We start from the raw sequence: 19,734 nt of genomic DNA on the forward strand, positions 1-19,734 counted from the left end.
TCTGTCCAGAAATTATTTTATCCAGCTATATTGTGAAGTAAACATTTTTAAGTCTTCTTTATTGAAGAAATTAATTAAAAAATAAACAGAGGCAAACTTGAGTCTAGCTGAGTGCGGGAACTGAAGCCTGCGCTCCCTGCACTGGGAAGGCTGCAAGGCAAGGCCGACAGGCCTGACTGAAGAGGAACTTCCACCCCAGCCTGCTCTACAGCGATAGCCTGCCTTGATTAATTAATTAACTAGTTAATTAATTTAATAAAGCAATTTTTTTCTAAAGGAATACCACAAAGCTGCTTTCAAAATTGACAGGATGGTAATATTTCAAGTTATGTTATCTATAAGCATGTCATAGCTGAGTCTTAACAAAGTGGAATCTGTCCATTGGTTCACTGCAGGAAGTATATTTCAGTTCTTTTATTCTAAAAGCCTGGTTTTCATCCTCTTGCCATGTTTATTTTGGTCCATTATGCCCCGAACACAGACCTTATACCATATTAGAAGTTCAGAACTTGGGGTTCTCTAAGTAGCTGCTGTCTCTCGACAACTTATGCGGAATGTCTCTCTGCTTCTCCTCTCACTGCCAGCATAGCTAAGGTCAGGGGCTGCTCTGCCGATGACGGTGGCTGTGCTGTGCATCCTCAGAGGTCCCCTGTCATCTGATATGAGAGGCCAGAGGCTTCAGGTTGAACTCACAGATGTCCCGGGGAATGTAGATGGGCTAGGTTAGGACTGACTGTGGACACTCGGCATGTGTGAAGTGGGTGGTTCACTTAAAGTGCAAAATTAAACATATGTTTAAAGGCAATGTGCTGAAACCAAGAGTCTGAGTTGAGATTCATCCCTAAATTTTATTTCTTGGTTTGAATACTTTGTGTGCTATTTCCTTATTTGTGCAGCAGGTGGCGCCATGTATCCACTATAAAATTGAAGGCCTGTATCAGAAAGCCTTGTAGTCAATTATAAGGATTTTGTTGTTGTAGTTGTTTGGTTGGTTTTTTGTTTTGGTTTGTTTCATTTTGTTTTAATGGGTTGGAATGGAGTTTTACTTGTTACTGAATTATTATACCGTCCTGGAGAGAGCAGGAAGCTACAAATTTAAACTGGCATGAAATTGAAAAGAGGATTTTTGTTATTCAGAGTTGATGTCTGTGGATGAAGCCCTAGTTTAGTCAGGGTGACCAGTCATGGTAGGACATGTTTTAGTTGTGGATCTATTGCTCTGATGAAACACCATGACCAAAGCAGCTCTTAGACAAAAAAGCATCTTAAGTGGGGCTTGCTTATAGCTTCTGAGGGTTTTAGTCCGCAGCCATCATGGCAGGGAGCATGGTGGGAGGCAGGCAGGCAGGCACTGGAGACAAGAGCTTTTTACATCTCGATCTGCAGGCAGCAGAGAGAGAGTGGGCCTGGCACGGATGTTGGAAACTTCTAAGCCTATCCACGGTACACACCTCCTCCAACAACACCATGCTTCCGGATCCTTTCCAGATAGTTCAGCTAACTGGGGGTCAAGCATTCAAACATGGGTCTGTGGGAGAAATTCTCATTACACCCCCATGAGGCAGAATTAAATGTGGCTTTAAATTTTTTAAGTATTTTGATGAATAGTTTTTATTTCTAAAAACTAAAGGCAGGTAATCAAAGTAACTGAAGAACTCCTTTGTTGCCTACGATATATAACGTAATAAAACCACAGAGAGGAACCCTGGATGCTATGGATCCTGGCCAAATGGGGACATACATGTAGGTTCTCAACTAGCCTGTCCGCTTCTGAGAAGCCAGGGCTGCTTTCTTTCAGATTTTCAGTGACCTGCTTTGAGGCTTCTGTCAGAAAGCTCAGTTAACACTGGTCACTGCTGGCCTAAAGGGACAGTTATTCAGAATATCTCCTGTCTTGATCTTTATTATTCTTTAGTTTTATTTGTAATTTGTTAAAAATTCTGAAAAAAAAAAAAAGCTAACATAACAATGCAGGTATCCATCTCTGACGTAAGTCTCAGGACTCCGGGCTACTTAACCTACTCTGTGCTTCTTAGCTAAACACAGTAAGCCTAGAACCTTGTGTCTGTGCGCTTGTGTGAGCTGGTGCTGTGAGCACCGTGGACTCCCTCAAGAGCGAGCTATGTTCTGACTGAGCTAGCAATGCCTTTTTTTGCTTATACTAGTAGTTGTACACGTAATTTTACAGATAAGAAATTACCTGATATATTTAATATTTTCTTTATCTAGAGCTTGAAGGCTTATGAGAAAATTATTTAATCTGATTATTGGTTTAGTGTGATAGTTTCTATGTATCAGATAAAGTACACTTTGATATTTGAAAACAAGTGGAGTGTTTAATTGTCCTTTTTCAGGGTACGGTATGATTCTAAGGTTATTTTTTCCTGGAGTAGAACTTGATTGTGGAGTACTGTATGCTATCCTTGTTACTCCTGGTTTCCTTAGTTTATTTAGCCTTGCTGCTTTTCTCCAGACGCTCAGCGTAAGCTGAAGGTGAAGTGATTAGCAGATGATTGGGACGTCTATACTGATTTGAGTTTATATCCCAACCCTTTGTTAGAAAACCCTTACTATAACGTGGTTCCTTGGCTTAGCTGTGGCTGCGACTCCTTAGTTTTGCTACAGTGGCTGGGGTGGGCGTGCAGCTGGCCTGAACCTGACGCTCATTACAGTGGGCTCGCTTTGGGCTACAGTTTTGTTTCTGAGTTTACTGATGAAACATAGGGAAGAGACAAAGGAATTAAGGGGAAATGATGAATCGGTGTCTACAGAAAGAAGCTGAACTAACTGTGGAGAAGAGTGAGAGAGACAGCCCCAGAGTTGGGATTATAGGGGATCCTAGGAGGGTAGAATTTTCAGAGCAGGGAACTGCAGAAGATGGACAGAAAGCAGGATGTCAAGCAGGGTGGAACAAAATGAAAATGAGTTTCAGATTGTCTGCCAATAAATGCTTAATTTTAGTAATATATGTGTAAGAACTACTATAAGTGAGTCTTAGAATAAGTTAGTGTCACTCAACTCCATTCCTGTATGTATTTTTTTCAAACCCAGGGCCTTGTGCTTGCTAATGCAAGTGCTCTACCACTGAGCTAAATCCCCAGCCCCTCAACTCCATTTCCTTAGTCTCACTTACTGTCTTGTAGGGATAGAGAGACAGTCAGCATGGGGGCCGCTTTGCTTGGTGCACACTTTACTGATTGCTTGTGAGTGGTTGTGACCGATTCTTGAATTTCTTGATTTTTTTTTTTTATTTTATAAGGTTCACTTTTTTAAGTTTTCTTAAAATTAATAACCTCTTAAAAATGCATGGCTCTTTGAACTTGTAAAACTTACCAACGGTTTCAGTTAGAGCCATATGACCCTGTAGTTGAGCCGTAACCTCGCTCTAGGAGTTTCCCTACAGGAAGGATAATAACACAGCCTTCATTTACAAGCAGGGATGAGCAGCAGAGGTCGGGATTCCAGTAGTGTTATGAAACAATGAGGAAACTGGACGAGATGCTCCTTAGAGACACCAGGACTTTGTTGAGTTTCTTGAGGACGGAAGATTAGGTTGGGCCTCTGTTCCACTGTGAGAAATGACACCAGGAACACATCTGTGCTTTCATGACTCAGGACAGTCTTTAATACTGTAAGCTTCCCATCTCTTCCCCCTCATAGCTAGCATAAGAACAGAGTGCCTGGGCACATGCTCTTCTTAGGCAGAGGGCGGCACTTCGAGGGAAAACCTTGGCATCCTTATCATGATGCCCTGTGACCTTGGAATGTAAGGGATTAGGAGATTTGCTATTTCATTGACCTGGACAGGTTCCAGATTCCTTATTTTGCAGCCGATTGTCAAAATGTTTGAAAATAAGCATATTTAAGAAATAAATCCATTTGGGGATTTTTAAAAAGCAGTGTCTTTTTGTTTTGTTTTAGTGCTGGACGTAAGCCTTGGGTCTTTAAACCTCTATGCGTGTGCTCTGCCGCCAAACCCTAGCCTCTAAAACCATGTTTTTCAATCCTGAGGGTTGTTTGTGTCTCAAGTGAAAATGAAGGCTTCACAGTGTACAGCACAAACTTGATATTGACATCTTGTGAGTAGTTTGACATAGCTATAAATCGTTTTTTAAATAAATATTATAAACTAATAAAATTTAATGACATTAATCTGTCAATGAATATACTGTTGAAACTGTGTGCTGTCCGTAATGTAACTGTGTGGATTTGGGCTGTCCCGCCCCTATGAAGATGCTCAGATGTGTGCCACATGAGCACCTAAGGTTCACTGTCTGTTCTGAATGATTTCAGAGTACAGACTATCTCTGACTGAATATAAGTGATGTACAGTCATTAAAAAACATTCAGGGATCTGCTTATGGTTACATCTGCATACGTAGCAGGGGATGGCCTTGTTGGGCATCAATGGGAGGAGAGGCCCTTGGTCCTGTCAAGGCTCGATCCCCTAGTGTAGGGGAGTGTCAGGGCAGGGAGGTGGGAGGGAGTGGGTGGGTGTGTGAGGGAGCACCCTCATAGAAGTGGAGGGTAGGGGTGGGGGCATGGAATAGCAGGTTTCTGGAGGGGAAACTGGGAAATGGGATAACATTTAAAATGTAAATTAAAAATGCAATTAAAAAATACATTTTGAATTTATAATTGTGTGACACCCTCATTTTCTGGGCAACAGCAAAGAGCTCCCAGACATCTGTGTGACCTTGAGGCTAAACAGCTGGTCCTCTGTCCAGTGGGTGGTTGCCAGAGTGTGGGTTTGGCTGGCTGGGTTTTCAGTGAGTGAATTTTTTCACTCCTCACATTTTCATTTCATGGTGTATTTGCAGAGCTGTAATCATTATAATTGAAGGAGCATCTGGACAGCCAGCCATTCTGTCAGCATCATTAGCTGGAAAGATCTAGAATGGCTGTCTGTAGATAAAACCCTAGACCCAGAAATCACAAGGCATTTCAAAGCAGTAAACAGTAGCATGGCATTCAGATGGACTCGATTGTCTGTTTACTACAGGATCAAGGAAGAGAAGAAAGGCATTAGCCTCTCCTTTTATAACTCCTGCCTCTAGAAGGAAGCCTCCTCTATCTGCAGCGTTCAACACTGTCTGGGCAGTGACTGCAATGAAGAGCCCCTTGGTTTAATGAATGCAGGACAGATATGCTGAGATTTTCCAGGTTTCAGTATAGTAACAATAGAAAGTCACTCTTGATTTTTAACTTTTATTGGCTCATTACAAGTAGAGTAGGAGAGAAAGATGAGTGAAGATGTTTAAATGGAGTCTGTCTCTAGCGGGGTAGCAACTGCTTGGGGCCAGTATGCTCTGCTGTAGCCTACAGAGCCTCACGAGCGGTTACCAAAACCATCCTTGGAACAGAGCGTGCTCCCCTCTCTGGTGATATCTGGGTGTCCTGGTTTGTGACTCCATCCTGTCACTGCACCATTTATACAAGAAATGCCAACAAAAGCAAGCCACTGCCTACATAATTTGACCATTTATTTATGGAAAGGCTTAGGGTGATGACTCAGTAAAAAGCAGCTTGCTCTTCTGTGTAAATTCACTGTGAGAGCTGTGTTCTGTGAGCCTTGGGTAGTTAGGATAAACATCCATTCCTCCCTGGCCTGCTCCCTCTGCTGTGAGGTTGTTTCTCAGACTTGATGTTAGCTGCTGAACTGTTCAGGCACAATTTCCTTACTTTTTACCTGAAAATGTCCAGCTTGATCATTTAGTTTGTTCCTCTGATAAAGATGCTGTCTGTGTTAGGATCTTACTGCTGTGACGAGACACCACGATCAAGGCAACTCTTAGAAGGACAACATTTAATTGGGACTGGCTCCAGGTTCTTCTGGAGGATCAGTTCATTAGCACCAAGGCAGAAACATGGCAGCATCCAGGCAGGCACGGTGCAGGAGGAGCTGAGGGCTCTGCATCTTCCTCAGCATATCAGCAGCTTACTGACTTCCAGGCAGCTAGGATGAGAGTCTTAAAGCCCACACCCACTGGGACACACCTACTCCATCAAGGCCACGCCTATTCCAACAGGGCCACACCTTCTAATAGTGCCACTCCCTGGGCCGAGAAGATCACAGATGCCTAAAAGTCACAGAAAGGGAGTCTCTGTATCTGTGTCTAATGTCTGTCATCTGTGATCTCAGGTACAGTCAACTCAGGACTCTCAGACATCTTTAAAGTGGCTGTGATTAACATTTTATTATCATTTATTTATTGGCCGACGATGCATGTGGAGGTCAGAGAGTAGACTGCTGGAGTCTGTTCTGCCTCCCTCCATGTTCCATCAGAGAGGAACCTCAGATCACCAGCCTGCCAGCACATACTTTCCTTGTTCATCATCTTGCCAGCCTCAAGAGTTATTTTTGAGAGAAGTTCAGAGTTTAATTTTTACATGTTATTTGAAATACTTAAATATTTATGAGCTACTTGAAGAGACTTGATTATTGCATAGTAAATGTCTTGATTTAATTTTAAATAAATCCTATCATTTTAAATTGTTTTCTCCTTTTCAGAACAAGTTAAGACTTTAATCACCCCTGCCTTAAGTGTTTTTGTTTGTTGGTTGGCTGGTTTGGTAGTTTTCTTCACAATCTCCCTCTGTGTGTGTGTGTGTGTGTGTGTGTGTGTGTGTGTGTGTGTGTGTGTGTGTGTGTTAGAATGATAGTGGCAACTGGTCTTTCGTGCATTTACTGATTGCCAGGTACTGTGCTGTGGTGTTGTCTTTTGATTTACATCTGAGGTACTTGTCAATTCTAGTTGACGTGAAGGTTCTGCGCCATCATTGTTGCACGTCTTTCAGGAGAATGCACTGACTGTGATATGCACAATGTGCATAAGACTGTGCAGTGACTGTGTGTATCAATGTGCCATGACTGTGACATATACAGTATACACACTTTACACACTATACCCAATGACTGACAGCACTCAGGAAAAGCAGTGAACAGGAAGGCATGGCCAACATCTTGACCGGAAGTCAATATGGAATACTGGCTTGCACGGGGTCCCTTGTGCTCATGAGGGGTAGATTCAGTACTCTGAGGCAAGGCTGGTACCCTTGATGGGAAAAATAAGGTGACACTTTCCCATGTGAACAGTCATAATGGATTGCACGTCAGGGTGCGTAGGTTGCCCTAGAGAGGGTTTCCGTCTTTTTAAGCCAGTTGGTTCCTTCAGTCAGTACTTGGTGCTTGCCATGTAATACAAGCTGTTCTCAGGTGCAGTTAACATCACTGAGTCCCAAGGCTCTGCCCTAAGAATTCAGTCTTGATCACCCTTGCTTCATGCAACCTGTAAATCACTAGGAGCTTCCTGGTTTTCATGGTGAATCACAGATAATCCCCTTCCCGTGTGTCTCCTCTGAGACCATGTAAGACTTTCCCCATTGGCATTGCTGCTCTTGGAAGTCTTACGTACGGTGTTCAGATTCCCAGTCCACAGCTAGGGAGCAGGTAGAGGAACCAGTCAGGTAACTTCAAATTTGAAGCTTTTTTTTTTAAATAGTTATAGTTTCATAGCAGGCAGGGTTTGAAGTTGGGAATATAAAATCAGACAGGCGGTCATCCATTACAGGAAGAGAGGTTACCTGAGCTTAATACACAGGACAATTTCTTCTGCTGCTGCTGATTCTTTTCAGAGTTGTCCAGATGTTCCTTGATTCTACAATTCTAAACATGAGGTTTTATCTTTTAAATTAATATTAACTGGGATGGTTTTAAGCTTTTTTTTTTCATGTCCAAGAATTGAACTATACTGTGCTTTGAAGGGCATATTTGAAGGTATAGAATAATATAATGCCTGAATCTTTCTCAAAAAGGCATTTTGAAAAATTGTATACAGTATCTCCTCCCCGGTTTGCAATGATAACTCCTGTGAGAATGACTGAGTTCTTTCTTCACACCCAGGCAAACTCTTCCATATAGATTTCGGGTATATTCTGGGCCGAGATCCCAAGCCTCTTCCTCCTCCAATGAAGCTGAATAAGGAGATGGTCGAAGGGATGGGTGGTACCCAGAGTGAGCAGTACCAAGAGTTCAGAAAGCAGTGTTACACGGCCTTCCTCCACCTGCGAAGGTAAGGGGTGCCAGGACTTCACAGAGTGCTAGAGCTAGCTGTGGACGTGGGTCTGCTCTCGCCACATAAATAAAACGCCAGCATCCAGGGACACCTTGCTTTCCCACTAATTATAGCATGTGTAGCCTATCGGTTGAGATGCTGGCGGTTTGCAAGTGTGAGAGGTGGCTAACCCAGAGGAGTTTCACTCCGTCTTTCTCTCTGGAGGCTGTGGAGATGAGCATGGTGACCACTGCACTGGCTTAGGGACAGTTATGATACTCCAGCCATTTCATTTTCTAGAACTTTGTCCAGCTCAGCTTTGGATGCTGTTCAGGACCATCCAGAAGTTTCCTTTTGTTCTCCTCACTGCCTCATGGCTCACGCTGCTTTGAGGAAGGTTGATTTCACTCGTCCTTTCTTCTTCAGTGTCACTCTCGTGTCTTTCATCATGGTTTGATGAAAAAGACTGGATGACTTAAGTTAGCAGGAGAAAAATAAAGCACATGCTTGAACATGAGCAGAGCCCTGACGGTTAGTCAAAAGTGACAGGATTATTGGACTCTTGTGGTATTTTCCATCTAACTATGCAGAAGGAATTTTCCTAGTGCAGCACAAATCCTGTTGTAAGACGTACCTACATTCCCTCTGAGGGTGTGAGGGTACAGCCTACATGGTCTGTGCACTAACCTCGCCTGGATCTTATAGTAGTGTGGCATCCACAAAGAGCAGCAGCTTTATTTTTGATTTGTATATATTTATTTCTCTTGCTTTATTCTGTTTGCTAGAACAGCTAATTCTATTTAAATAAGAGCAGTGACAGCAGATGTTCCTGCCTTGGACCCTACTACAGTATTTGGTCTTTTGAAATTAAGAAAAAATGTTAGCCGTAAGGTTTTGATACATGTTTCAATTTAGTCTATCCCACAAAGAGCCATGGGTTAAGGTTTTGTTCACATGGTGGTGCCCCTGGAGGGGTTCTATGGACTTTTTGGATGCGTCCTTTGGTGATTGGTCATAAACTAGGTTGCCCTGAGGAAGAGGGCAGGCAAAAGGTCACAGACTGATAGCTGGAGGGATGCCTGAGAAAGCTCTCACTGAAAGCAGAAGGAAATGAGTGCTTTATAAAGCACCAGTGGAGCATTGGTAGTAGCTAGGTAAAGTGAGAAAATACAAGCAAGTTATTATAGAGCTGAGAATCGCATTCTTTACTAGAAACATCACCAGGACTAGGTAAGGTCAGTACATGAAGACACCAGTTGTCTCAAGGAAAAGCTGCTGTCTTCACATTATACAGTTTGTAGGTATCATACCATGGAATAAACCTCCAGAGTTTCTGTTTAAAAATGGCATTCCCCTCATTTTCAGGTATTATATTCCTTATAAAGAACAAAGAGGAATATACTCTCAGTTCAATTAGAGTTTTGTAACACTGAAGAGCTGTTATTTTTGATGACAAGTATCTATGACTACTCTGGTTGTCATTTAGCAAGTGCTAAATCAATGGAAGAGAAATAACATCGTCCCATGAGTCACTCATGAGAGACTCCAGGGAGTCGAACAATAACTTCAACAAGTACAGTAACAAGTTGCATATTTACTCATACTGTCTTTTCCTTTGAATTAATAATAATCATAAAGTAATAGTTGTTACTGCTTTTGGGGTGTTCTTGATAAGGCAAAGAAATCTAAAATTCGAACTCACTGATTCATTTTCATTCTTTTAGGTATTCAAATCTGATTCTGAACTTGTTCTCCTTGATGGTTGATGCAAACATTCCAGATATTGCTCTTGAACCAGATAAAACTGTAAAAAAGGTAATTTTGATTTCTTTTGCATATAACACAGCTCACATTTCACATATAAAAATGGGTAAAGATTTTAACTGTGCATGCCTTTTTGTCCCAGCCCCTGAGCCTTCCTGAAACTGCAGCTCTTTAATACAGTTCCTCATGTGGTGACTTCCGACCACTAAATTATAGTTGTTGCTACTTCATAACACTGATTTTGCTACTGTGATGAGCTGTAATATAAATATCTGATATCTCGCAGATAGGGGCCCTGAGCCACAGATTGAGAACCACTGCCGTAGACTGCTGACTGTTCACAGAGTCTAAGGAAGCGTCCTCTGTAGTCTTCTCACATTTCAGAACACAAACTCTCAGGTCTTCTTTGGCAGTCCTGGGCAGTTCCGTCTGGACTTGTCCCTGTACCCATGTGGGTAGCTCGCCCTTTACCTTTGCCAACAAGGCACCTGACTAGGTGGATGCAGGCATAACGTGCTGAGGATATCATTGTCATGATGATGAAACTGTCTCCTCCATAGTTGTACCGTACGTCCCTCTGGACTTTACTGGGTCACTGTAGAGTCCTGCTTTTAGTTTTGTTTGTAAACAACCTATAGAGAAAACAAGAGGAAGCCGTCACGTGTGGGCTGCAGCAGTCAGCTAGCTAACTGTCTTGAGTAGACTTGGAGCAGGAGGGGGAGGGAAGGCTGTGCACTTGAAGTTTCCTTTAATCTGATTTCTGGTAGTCGCTTCTGATGGGAGCTGATGGAATGGTGCTTTATGTGTCCAAAGGCAAAAAGACGATGGACCATGTCAATATTCAACTTCAGAGAAAGATTATGCAGCATATTAATTCCTAGAAGAATAAAATCTCTGAAAGACAGTAGCATTCTCCAAGATAGAGGTGCTCGGAGATTTGAAAGTGGGGACTTGATATCAACAGATCCTACGTCTAATCCAGTTGCCTGTGGGAAAATAAGTTCAGCTATAACTGAATTGGAAGGAGATGAGCTCTTTCCTTAGGACACAGGCTAAGAAGAGTTTGAATGGAGGTATTTAATTTAGTCATTTATTGAAATAAACTCTTAAAGGGTTCCTTTTTTACTCAGGCAGATAGACGACACTGGCTTTTCCATTTTTTTCCTTTTATCCAGTCAACACCATTCAGTGGAATTTCTCTTTGTTTCAAAGGAGATAAACTGAAGATGTCCTGTTTTTGGTTTTTTATTTTGCTTTACTGATAAAGGCTACCCATCAGGAAATGTGATTGATTGATGAAAACTATTGAGGTGTGAAGGATGCCTGCTCCAGGCTTCAAGTGTTCCGAGTTCTGTTTGAATCTGCTCTGTTAGTATCTCTTCAGTGGTGTCTTTTAAGCTTGTTTATGTGATCTCCATCGTGGTCACTCTTCCCTGAGTGTGGACGTTCAGATATCACCTGTGAGAGTGCCCCTAGGGTCTATCAGACTGGGATTAGACAGTGGCTTCTTTGGCCAGTTAGGCTGTGCACCGTAGGCAGTGGCGTCTCTGGTAGGTCTAGTTCTCACCGCATCCTCTCTCTGCCACACCGATTTCAGGAAGTCACGTGGCTGCCTTACAATATTTCCTAGACTAGTAGTTCCTACCACTTTGTTTCAGTTTAATAGAACTTTAAAAGGTATTTTGCTGTATTTTTTTAAAAATGCATTTTAGAACAGATGTCTTTGTTTTCTGATATTTTCTCCAAATGTGAAATACCCGTTACAACAATTGAAATTTGTGTTGTAGTTGAAAACTGTTGTGTGTTTGGTGAATTGCTCCTTTTGAAAGTCGTAGATTTCATACTTTGCTGAGGTAACAGTCACCACCATTACTTCCTTATGTTATTGATTAAATAGTGTACTAGTGTGGGAATACAGAGTGAGTAAGAGGCTGTGTGTTCACAGGAGTGCAGGTCAGGTTGCCTGAGAGGTTCTGACATTTCCTGTGTTTAGTTTCATATAGTAAATAACAACTTTTATAATTCTTTGGGAAATGGTTCCTTGCACTTAACAGTTTTGTGATTCAGAGTAATGTGCTTGAGCACACGGTTGCTCTGAAATCTGAAGTGGAGTTCACAGGGCCCAACCCCCAAATATGGGCCTTGATCTTTAGTGAAGCAGCAGCATGGACCTCTCTGGCTTGGACCTCTGAGAATTCGCTGATCTTCATCTGAAGTAAACCATGAAATCCTCAGTTCCGAAAGCTTATACACTGGGAGTAAGAATGTCACATAGAGACAGGGAACAGAAATTAGGTTTGGTAAGTTTCCTTAGGGTACTCCATGTCTTCATCAGACTAGAGATGGAATATACGCAGCCCGTCCTGTTCCAGTGGGTCGTCACTCTCTGAAGAGGGCTTCTATCCAATGCTACCTAAACATTCTTATTTTGGATAAATGTGTGCACCTTTCTGTTAACATAAACATTACATGTTACAGATAGATGTCTATATTCCTGCTAGCATGAGCATTACATGTTATAGATTTATGTGTGTACCTTTCTGTAATATGAAATTACATGTTATAGATACATGTGTGAACTTTTCTGTTACTGTGGGCTCTGCACAAAGGTTAGCACCCCGAAGCTTTTGTTGGGAAGCTCCCTCTCCCTAGAAGCCAGGAGTTGGCATACCGTTGTCAGTTGTGAACATCAGAACTACCTCGCAGCTCTGGGTCAGTGGGTCACTCAAAGCTGTCAATTCTTCCAAGCCAATCACTTTGAATAAAGACTCTCAGATAGTTTAATTAAAAAAAAATATATTATGATAAAGTTAAGTATTTTGTTATTAATAGAACCAAAGCGTAGTGAGTTAAATTCTGCAATGAGTAATCCTATTGGTTGACTAAATAAGTATAATATGTTTCTTTATAAATATTAATTTGTATGTGTGAAGTACTGAAATTATATGAAAATAAATACTTTGGGGATAGCAAGAAGGTTCAGTAGGTAAAGGTGTTTGCCATCAAGCCTGTTGACCAGAATTTGATCCCCAAAACCTAAATGGTAGAAGGCAAAAGTTGATTTTCAGAAGTTACCCTCTGACTTTCACAGTTGCATTCCCATACACACACACACACACACACACATACACACTAGAAAGCTGAGGCAAGTGGATTTGAGCTCCAAGCCAGCTTAGGTTACATAGCACATTCTGTGCCATGTGGGTCACACAACAAAACAATATGTCAAAAAGGGGGAAAGTAAGTCAATTAAAAAGTAAAAGTCCATAAAGCACATGGGTATTCACTTGTATGGTTTGGCCTGATACGAGCCTGGGTCTCCTCGTTCCCTTCTCCACTCCCTGCCGTCTGGGAGCCGCTGACTGCTCTGTGAAGTTGTGCCTGGTGTTTGCTTGATAGAGCTTAGTAGAACCTGTTTCCCTGGGCCAGGGGACCTTGAATCAGAGAAACAGCCAGCAAACAGGATGTAGTGCATAAAGTCCCACCTTCCTAGATGGTGGTAGATGAAGCAGGTGAGAGAAGAGGGTGGGACAGCACCCTCAGTCGGCAGTAATGGTAGTGTTGTTAGCTGTGGCCAAGAACAGACTCACTGGGGAGGATACGAAGTCTTCATGAGGAAATTGGGAGGAGACACTTCATAAGCCTGCAGTACTGAAATAAATAAGACTTCTTACTATAGACATGCGCTTCAGTTAGACAGAACGTGTACTCCCTCACAGGCTTTGTGACGAGGCATGGTGGGCTGAAAGAGATGATCTTATCTTCTAGGAGTTTCAAATCTTCCTAGCTTTCCCAAATGTATAGCTATCTTTAGAGAGTTGGAGGGGGAGGCACTAAAATGAAGATAGATATTAATGGATCCGCATATAAATATGGCTGCTTAGCAGCAGGGGCCTTGTCGTCCCTGCTCCCTTTATTACAATGATTAAAGAGAAACCTCTAAACTCTGGTGCCAAGCTTATTCTGGAATTTAAGGTACTGTTTTTCTATTGGAGAATTTAATGGAGACATTCTTTCTTTAAATTGATTTCCTACTAAACTTTAAAACAAAGAAATTATATGTATTACAAGAAGCTATAAATGGATGACTGTATTTGAGATGCCCTTTACAATTAAACTACCCCTGGTTGCTGTGCGATTGCCCATGGCTCCTGTTGATCCACCTGTAAGCTCGGCAGCACAGGCTCCCTTGTAGCTCGAGAGACTCCAGGCTGCCTTGTGCAGAAGCTAGCGTCTGCTGTAAGCAGTTTCAACACTGGTTCTCCTGTAGCCATGGTTAGGTGGGGATTAGGGTTTCCTCTGGCTTTTTAAAGATATTCTTTAAATACTTTTCTATTACACTAAAGAATTTGGGGTTGTATTCTAATATAGTACAAATTAATGGACTGAGCAAGAAAATAAGGTAAAACCTGCCCTTTCATCTGGACGAATCAATTGCGTTTCTTAATCTGCCTTTCTGAGGAAGAAGAATTTAATGAGGAAGGTCTACATTGCTTTTAATTGAAAGCTGCTGTGTGAGAATCTGAACAGTGGTACTTTAAACAAAGGTCTTTCTATATTAGCTTGTGTAAAATTGAACACTTAAAAAATACTTAGTTTAAACAAACCACCATGCTTCTTAATACGAAAACGTGTTTCAGGGGTTTATTGGGGAAATTTCCTGCAAACCTAGGTGTGCGTGCATGCGTGCGTGTGTGTGTGTGTGTGTGTGTGTGTGTGTGTGTGTGTGTGTGTGTTTGTGTTTGTATGATTGAATATGGCAAACTTAGATGAATTCTGACTAATCTATGGATTTTATTTTATTAGATTCACATTTAATAAATTGTTCTGTAAATAGAAGACTAAGTTCTATTGTTGGTAGAAGCAGGGCACATTAGATCATTGATCAGAGATTGCTTACACAGGTTGCCTGCACGGCCTGGTGCAGGTTGGCAGGAGTGGAATGGTTTTGAGGTTGCCAGGTGCATCATCTGGAAAGGGCGTGTGCAGATTACATGCAGGTAAAGGCTCTAGGCCGTTAACTGTATTACATTGAAGGGTAACTGCATAACTCAAAAGCAAGTGGGGCCCCCATGCTTAGTTATCCCCCATGCTTTACCTGCTTCTCACACTGCATCTGGGGGCCGACTCCAGTGTTACAGTGACTGGAGACACTGTTAGATGTGTGGCCCATTGTTGACGAGAATGTCTGTCTGTGGCACATAACTCAACCTGATTTGGTTCACTCATGCTTTTAAAGCATTTGGGCATCTGGTAATGGTAACCTAGATTCCTCAGGATGTACCTATCCACTGCAGAGTGTTGCTGGCTAAGTGACTGTTTTAGAGAGGTGGCTTGCTTCTTGCAAAGGTGTTAAATGGATCTGCAGTGGTACAGGTCACAAGTAGATTTTCAGGAACCAAGCAATGCCAGCAGTTCCAAAATGGGGAACCAGTCTGAATGTACAGATGTCTTTCACATGTTCTGATATGAGCCCTGTACTGACTGTTGAGTGCCCTATTTCACAACAGTGACCAAGAATGCAGGTGGCACAAGGTGTACACATAAACAGAACTGAGTTTCTAGCATCAAACACAAGCAGAGTTGTTCTGTAGCAGTGGATAAAATTTTCAATTTACGACTATTTGCTTCAAGGCATTTCCCAGAGAGATTGAGTACATATAAGTAAGTAAATATGCTTTAAACTAAGCCACGTGTTCCGCAGTCCTTAGTGTTAGCGGTCAGTGTAACCTCCGCCAGGTTAACTGCCTGTGCCCTAGGGTGAACCTCCACATAATACATCAGAATCTACAGTCCCTATTCTATCCCGTCCAGACTGTGTGTGTTAGTAAGTGTGTTAACAGGTGGGCAAATATGACACAAAGCCCGAGAACATGGAAGCAGTGAGGGGAGCACACTGAGATGGGACGAGGCCATCTCTGCATCGCTGCACATGTGCACATACTTACAGGAAAGCATTCAAGGAGTGTGACTGGGCACGTGAATCCATCAGAAAACCAGGAAGGGAGACCAAGGACAAAATGAAAACCAGAGCAGGAAATGTGGCCCGTAAGTGTTAACTTCCATGGCCACAACAGCAAGTTATGGACATTACATAGACAAAGAGAACGGCCATAGGCTATGGACTGATGAATTAACTGACTCTTGCAAAGCCAGAGGGCAATGGCAGGTGGCCTAACCGGAGCCACGTAGAGCAATGCTGACTGACTGAATGCACATAGACCTCTTTAAAGAAAATGTTTCATATTTTGTAAAGAGCGTTTTATGCCAATTATATATTTTCTTTCTCCATATGAGTATACTTAAATTAAGTACACAAGTTTGATATGGCAGGCTAGAGTTTTATTTTGATCCTTTTGCTTTCTGATTATTTTTAATGTTCTTGGAATGGTACCAATGTTGCCAGACATTCTGCCACAGAAAAATCTCAAAGCAAAAGGGCAAAGACTCAAACTTGAGGAGAGCCAGATCGGCCCTCCATAGCTCCTGACAGTCCTTGGAATCTTGCATCTACTTTTCTCTCGCCTCTCCCTCCTCAGTTGTGGAATCAAATTAATATGGTGCGCCTCATGTTGCAGCGTGCTGTGTCTGGGTGGTTAAATCTCATAAATAGATCCTGCCTTTCCTTGTACATGCAAACCTAATAAAGTCAGCGAGGCACCAGTGCTCAAACAAGGGAACCAAGCCTAGGGAAGCAGAAGCAGGATTTGGCTCCTGGCTAGGAAGAGGTTTTCAGGAGGCGGCGGTAGCTAAGCGGGCAATGGAGGGCACATTTGATGACTACAATGCTGTCAAAATTAAAGAAAATATAAATTTAAGTCGTTTTGTCCACTTGGAAATCTTGCTTTCTCCCATTCTATGTTGAAGGAGTGTATGTGAGTTATTTATAATAGAGGAGTAAGTGCAGTGGGTCTGTGCAGGGCTTAAGTGGAAACACACATCCCTTCACCAGTCAAGGGTTCCTATGGCAACTTCCAGCATCCTTGGCTTCTGAAGATAGACATTGTCTTTAGCCGTGATAAAGTCAAATAAGATAAAATCAAATAAGAGACTTTGTAGGCTGCCTTCGTGGGTTTTAGGCAAAATAGTTCTTCAGTCACCAGCTTTTATGTTTGGGAAAAGCACAGGTACATGTATGTGCACACATACACGTCAGTCTTCTAGTACTGAATGCTGTTGAAAATGAAGCAGTGCCATAGATGTGAACTAAAGCCCACCATCCCAACTTGGTACATTATAGACCCATAAAAACAGTCCCTTGCCAAGATCCAGGGGCTGCTGTGGGAAGACTTTTTAGAAATATTTTACCAGTGATTGTTGTAGCCGCCGTGCACTATGACCATGACGGTGTATGAAGGTCACGGTAACAATAGAATGTGTTCCCGCCTTGCCGTGTCTCTTCCTGTTACACAGTAGGTCTTGAGCTAGAATGTTCAAACAGAAAGTGCAACTCTGAACTAAAGTAAGCGTTTCTGTTTATAAAAGGACTCAGCGTCTGATTGGAAGAGAGGCTTTCAGAAATCCTTATGACATAACTCTTGGCATCTTAATGATCTCTGTGTCCGTCTGATTCTTTCTGTCTTTTCAGAGCACATTCCCAGCTTGTTTCTGTGAGGAAGCTGACGGTGTCTTTGGTTCTCTAGGTTCAGGATAAGTTCCGTCTGGACCTGTCAGATGAGGAGGCCGTGCATTACATGCAGAGTCTGATCGACGAAAGTGTTCACGCCCTGTTCGCTGCGGTGGTGGAGCAGATCCATAAGTTTGCCCAGGTACGTTCCCAAGGCCTTAGTGAGCTTCACGTGCCGTTTGCTCTTAACACACTTCCCTGGTGAAGCCAGCTTAGATGAAAAGGCCAAGCACCAGCCAATGTCTGTCCAGGAGAGAAAATCAGCTCAGGTAAGGACTGTAGCTACCTTGTCTTTAAAAACTTCATTTAAGGGCTGGAGAGATGGCTCAGCCGTTAAAGGCTAGGCTCACAACCAAAAATAAAAACTTCATTTAAGTCTCAGACCTAGACATGTGTTATCATTCATACCATTTCTATGAATAAATAAGTAGAAAATTTTATATATATGTATATATATAGTTAATATATATTAATTTTTGAAGACACAATTAAATATCCTAAGTAATCAACTCTTCCATAAAGCCCCTTTGTGAATTTATTATTTCCTTCTACAGCTGAGGTCATGAGTGGGGACAGAGGGAGCTGGTCTGTTAAAGCTCGACTCTCCCTCTTGTGCTCAGTAATAGAAATTCTTCTAATGTTTGTATTTTGTTTTTAATTTTGTGACTTAGCATAGTATTCCCTTTTGGGGGCTATACTTTTGTCTTGTGTTCTATGCTTTTGAAGTTTCCCTGTGTGTATGTATGTGTGTGTAAATATTAGTGTATATTAATAAAACCTGATTCTACTGGTTATGTTAATCACGTTTACCATGAAGTTTGAAGCCATGTAATTGTGACTGTTGTTAACTAGTCACATTCTAAGCCAAACACGAACATCCTTCAGGTTCATCCTTCAGGGTGCCTGGTGCTCAGGCTCCTTGTACATACTTCCCTCCATCTCCTCCGTAAAGCAGCAGCCTCTTTGTGTATGATAACCAGTCTGTTTGGAACCAGAGGCCTCAGCCTACTTTCCTTCCTAGATGCAAAATAACTAAAAGACAAGCAGTAGGGACTGCTGAGAGTTCTCGTTTCACCATTAAGGTCGAAGAATAGTAGTGTACAATTTCTCCCAGACTAAATAAAATACCGAGTTCCCTTACCAAAGAAAGTCTATCTTTCTAAAGCCTACTTTTTTGTAAATTTAGAAATTTCCTGAAGAGCCAGATGATTCTTTCCCTCAGCAATGGTTGAAATAACTAAGGTTTCATCATCATGTGGCAGAAGCAGTGGTGCCAGCCCATGTCCCACATGTGTTCCTAATGCACTCAGCTTATCTGAGGAGGACAAGGCAGCATTCATACTGACTGAGAAACAGTAATAACAGACTCAGCAGACACCTGTCAGACAGACGCCTAGATGTGCCAGCAATGGTGTGCGCTCTGCGTTACCTTGTGTTGCCTGTCACATATATTCCCGTCTCATAAATTGAGGCCAATAGGTAACAAGCTGTGGGTCCGTACCTGTCACTAAAGGGCATGTAGAGTTTGTTATGAATAGGTTTTTATTATTTTTATTATTTACTTGTAAATAAATAAGAAATATTTTCATCTTTTCCACTGTAACTTTTACCAAAAGTCAAAATAAACTGTCTGGCATGAATTCATACGCCTTTAATCCCAACACTTAGGAGGCAGAGCCAGGTGGATCTTTGTGAATTCAAAGCCACCAGTACAGCCAGTGCTACGTACAGACCCTTCTATAGAAAAATAGAATTTAAATTAATTTTTTAAAAACTGCTAAAAAACCACAAAAAAATTGTAATATACACATGAGTTGCCCAGAATAGTTAATCAGAAACAGATAGTATAAATGCAGATCACCTTGGATTTACCTGATGGGCACAGTCCACCCTGACTGGCTCTGGCTCACAGTTTTCTCTTGAGGACGGTCAGCCCTGAAGCTTGTGACAGTCACTTGCTACATGTCTGAGGCACCGAGGTCTCCAGCTGCATCAGTACTGTGATGGCAGTCCCCTGCCTGCCTGGAGGATGCCTGCCAAAATTCCCTCAGTATTATTTTTCTTTCATACACATTTCACTTAACCCACGTAAGAAAGGTTTGTAACACTTCCTTGCATGTGATCCTGGAAATTCCAGTTCTCTTTTATTTTTTTTTTCCACAAACTGTTATTTTATGTACCTGTTCAATCTATTCAGTATTAATTATACGTATGTTTTCAGAGCTGACCGTGTTACTGGACGGTCAGTTAGTGTGCTCTTCCTTGGGGAAGGCCACCTCTCTTGTGTCC

The 19,734-nt window shown here is 42.0% G+C and overlaps 1 protein-coding gene across 4 annotated transcripts in view; it reads left to right on the plus strand.

The window, feature by feature from the left end:
- Pik3c3 (phosphatidylinositol 3-kinase, catalytic subunit type 3) overlaps positions 1-19,734 on the plus strand; it is an 83,870-nt gene that overhangs the window by 62,085 nt on the left and 2,051 nt on the right. For 2 of the 4 annotated variants that reach the window (XM_006254488.5, NM_022958.2), the window contains exons 22-24: positions 7,904-8,072; positions 9,779-9,869; positions 17,462-17,587. In XM_006254488.5, coding sequence (XP_006254550.1) covers positions 7,904-8,072; positions 9,779-9,869; positions 17,462-17,587 — 386 coding nt within the window. Of the gene's footprint in view, positions 1-3,921; positions 4,447-7,903; positions 8,073-9,778; positions 9,870-17,461; positions 17,588-19,734 lie in introns of those variants that run through there. The other 2 variants (XM_039097083.2, XM_063277567.1) reach the window with 2 other exon arrangements.

This window comes from Rattus norvegicus, chromosome 18 (genome assembly GCF_036323735.1).
Source record: "Rattus norvegicus strain BN/NHsdMcwi chromosome 18, GRCr8, whole genome shotgun sequence".
NCBI classification, from domain to species: Eukaryota; Metazoa; Chordata; class Mammalia; order Rodentia; family Muridae; genus Rattus; species Rattus norvegicus.